This window comes from Misgurnus anguillicaudatus, chromosome 9, assembly GCF_027580225.2.
Source record: "Misgurnus anguillicaudatus chromosome 9, ASM2758022v2, whole genome shotgun sequence".
NCBI lineage: Eukaryota > Metazoa > Chordata > Actinopteri > Cypriniformes > Cobitidae > Misgurnus > Misgurnus anguillicaudatus.
This window is the reverse complement of record NC_073345.2, coordinates 14,696,950-14,700,732: the sequence shown is the minus strand read 5'-3', so window position 1 is coordinate 14,700,732 and position 3,783 is coordinate 14,696,950. Positions and strand designations below refer to the sequence as shown.

At 44.6% G+C, this 3,783-nt stretch overlaps 1 protein-coding gene across 1 annotated transcript; it reads right to left on the bottom strand.

Moving 5' to 3' along the window:
- Nucleotides 1-650: 650 nt before the first annotated feature.
- Nucleotides 651-3,515, bottom strand: drd1b (dopamine receptor D1b). Its single transcript, XM_055180852.2, has one exon. It carries the CDS (start codon nt 2,251-2,253, stop codon nt 913-915), a length of 1,341 nt encoding a protein of 446 aa, XP_055036827.1. The 5' UTR covers nt 2,254-3,515; the 3' UTR covers nt 651-912.
- Between the last annotated feature and the right edge of the window lie 268 nt (nt 3,516-3,783).

Here is a 3,783-nt window from a genome sequence, read left to right as displayed (position 1 = left end):
ACTTGAAATTGCATTTATAGTGGGTGGAATTAATGAGACTGAAATAGCTACAAATCCAAATCTCCAAATCAGGCATTTTTCAAAGACGTAGGAATTGAACCCTGTCACGGACACTAATACGCTGACAGGCCTCTTACGCATGGGGTTTAAACATTTTGTCCTTTTGAAATGCTTTAAATGGGAAAGAATGACCGGTAAGATTACCACTGGGATTATGGGTCGCCCTGTGCTGTCTTGCATTGTGACAAGTGAAGCGTTGACGAAAAGAGAAAGGGTTGGGGAAAGAAACTTTAAAAAATACAAAAAATCACATCCGAATATCATGCCCACTTCCACAGTTGATAAATCAAATGGCAGAAAATCCATTCCCCCGACTGCAATTTCTTCAACATCACACCAAAGCACATAGAAGACTGAATCAAAAATGGCTCTTTGTCACATTATGGGGTGGCTTGCACATGTACATCATGTTGCTGCAATACAATTATACCAACTACTGTAGCAGCGCAAAGAGATGTGGACTTGGCCAACTCTGATAAACGGTGAAAAATATAAACAGTATGTACATTTTGTTGTCGACAGTACAGTAGATGCACCACATAGCTCTACTTGTGAGCCGTAACAAGATATTTCACTACTGAACAAACAGCTCGAACTATGCATACATGGTTTATTCACATTACTTTCTTGCGACAACTGACCTGTTAACGTCAATAATACAAGCTGCTGCGAACATTTTGCAGATAGTTATCCAGCATAAAGTGCCTTCAATTGGAACATTCTTTGATTTCCACGTTTCATTTAATGTTTTTGGTCCAAAAATGTTTTTAAGGTTCTCAGTGAAGCTTTATTTGGATTCCACGCCGCGGTAATACAGGATTCTTTGCAGCTGTCGTTTGTTGCCAGAAATACTCAGCACGGTGCAGATTTGTGCTGCCCATTTTGTGTTATGGGGTTGATCTTTTCCAGGGAAACATCAGCATCACTATCCAAATTGGCCGACATGGATGGAGACAGTTTCTCGAAGGCCTTAACCCCAGAGTCATCCTCAGGTTTTTGTGTTTCTTCTTCCTGGCAAAGTATACTGTGTGGGATCACATAGCTGCTGTTGTTGCTCTCTTTAGGAATGTGACACTTAGGCTGATAGTGAGAAGCCGACGAAGGAGCCCCGTTGTTGTTAATACTCACAATCTCTATAGCGTTGCTCCCAGGGCAGAGTCTGTGGCAGCCCAGCAGGATGGAGAACGCTTTTCGGAAGTCAGCGTTGAAGGCATAGATGATGGGGTTGAGCGAGGAGTTGGCCCATCCGAACCAGACGAAAACATCGAAGGTGGTGGAACTGATGCACGGGAAGTCTCCGCTCTCATTCGGGTTGCAGAAAGGAACCATGCAGTTCAAGATAAAAAAGGGCAACCAGCAGCACACGAAAACGCCCATGATGACCGACAGGGTTTTGAGAACTTTGGTTTCACGCTTGAAGGACATCTTGAAGGAACTTTCCGAATCCATACTGGCGTTGTTACCCATGCTACTGTGACGGTTTTTGGCACTCTCAGCCGCTCGCTCCAGGGCGGAGATCCGGCGTATCTGCTTCTGAGCGATGCGGTATATTCGGGTGTAGGTGACCAGCATAATAGCCACGGGGATGTAAAAACTGATCAACGAAGAAGAGATGGCATACGTCCGATTAAGGCTGGAGTCGCAGTTGTCTGGGGGAAGCTCGCCGAAGGTGCCGTTCAGCTCCGTGTAGCTGGTCGCCTGGGCTTTATGCCAGTTTAGCTGCACGGGAATGAAGGAGATAAGGATGGACAGCGTCCACGCCACGCTGATCATGATGAACGCCACCCGAGGCGTCATTTTGCGCTCGTAGCGAAACGGGCTTGAAATGGCCCAGTAGCGGTCCACGCTGATGACGCACAGGTTTAAGATGGAAGCGGTGGAGCACATGATGTCAAAGGCCACCCAGACATCGCAGAAAGCGCCAAATGGCCAGGAACCCACAATTTCGGTCGCAGCCTTCCACGGCATCACCAAAATGGCCACCAGCAGGTCTGAGATAGCCAGTGATATAACAAAGAAGTTGGTGACTTTGGACCGCAAGTGGCGAAACTTTGTGACCGCAGCGCAGACCAGCGTGTTGCCCAGCAGGGTGGTCAGGATGAGCAGCGAGAGGAAACAACCGGTTAGAACTCGCTTTGAAGAATTGCGCTGTGATACGCTGCTGTCCAGCACTGTGGAGTAGTTCACATCCATGGCTTTTTCATCGAGTAGAATGAGCAGTCACCCCATAATTCCAGATCAGGTCCAAACCGAGAGTGCACACGATGGAAACTAAGCAGCCTTGTACAGCCGAGCAACTGGTTGATGGTTCATCACTCCGCTGACTGTAGACATCATCGTTCAAAACACATGTCATAATTTCAACACTAAAATCTCTTTGAGAGCCAAAAAACTGATGCGTGAGGTTCCACCTATCTGTTCAATAAACATGATTTGGTTACATGCACACAAAAAATCCAAATGTAAATTTGGTTTAATCTTGTACGCAAACATGGATTAATGTCTTATTAAGTCTGTCTGTTTATTCATTCAGTACCTCGTCAGCAGTTTGTCCCACAGCATACTCTCCCACACAGGTTAATCAAACATGGGCAGGCTCGGTCATTAGCCTTATATATGAGCTTTATCGGTACAGTCTATCGATCAGTTTACCGCCGCGTCGGTCCGATTTGTCCTCGTGAATGACAACAGACGCGCGTCCGACCATACTGTGATGATCCAGAATGAGAGAATGCATGATAACCAACAAGAGATCTTACATTGCTGTTGAAGGCAGATGTGAGAATAACATTTTCTTCAGTCCTCATTCTCCTCAAAATTCACTTAATGACATCAAGCAAAGACTTTAAGACGTCCTGTTGAATTTCGATATATTTACACATAAATATCCAGTAGTCGACTCCACTTATCAGAAGCGGCACGCGCTTTAGACTCACTTAATAGAGAAGAGATTCTTGCGCAATTTGGCGTGCTTCTCCCGTTTCAGCCGTCCCGTGCGCGCAGAATAGACATCTTTCCTCATCTTTAAGTTTTCCTTAAAATTGTCCGTAAGTTATTTTAATACGTCTAAATGGGTGCTGTGATGAAAGACTGTCGTCACCCCGTGCGCATCATGTGAAAGTACAGCACTCACACTCACTCGTCCGTGCGCGCAGCATCACATGTGCATGGAGTGTGGCAATGAAGCGTGCATATTCCAAAGAAATGTCAACTTTGCCATTTTTACAGCTTTGCCACCTAAAAATCGGAATAAAACAAAAACAAAAAGTGCGTCTTCATTTCAATAAGTGCTGTTATTCAATAACTCGTGCGCATCAGCAGTTCACTAAGATGTTTGTTTTTTTCTATGCAGTAGTTTTATTAAGTTCTCTCGCGAGTCGCCACACAAAACACGCTTGCTTTCGGTCGTGTATTGGCTGTTTAAGAGCTCTGACAGGTCTGAAGTACCCTTCATAAAGTGACGGAGGTGGTCGTCTCTAAAGATTTCCTTTACAAGCCTGTCGGTTATTAAAATACAGAAATGAAAGCACGTAGTAAAGACACGTTTACTGTGCATTAGATATTTTGTTGCTTTTGAAGATAAACAGATATGCAACAGGGCTTTATGGCAGATATAAAATGTAATACTGGTTATTTTAAATAAGCAGGTTTTGGATGCAGGTTGCGCGTGGCTCAATGTGGCCATCTACTGGATCAGATTTTTTTTATATGAATTAGTGTCAT

Bases quoted from the DNA above. Each gene is read 5' to 3' on its own strand.
- drd1b (XM_055180852.2), bottom strand. From the start codon at position 2,253: ATGGATGTGAACTACTCCACAGTGCTGGACAGCAGCGTATCACAGCGC.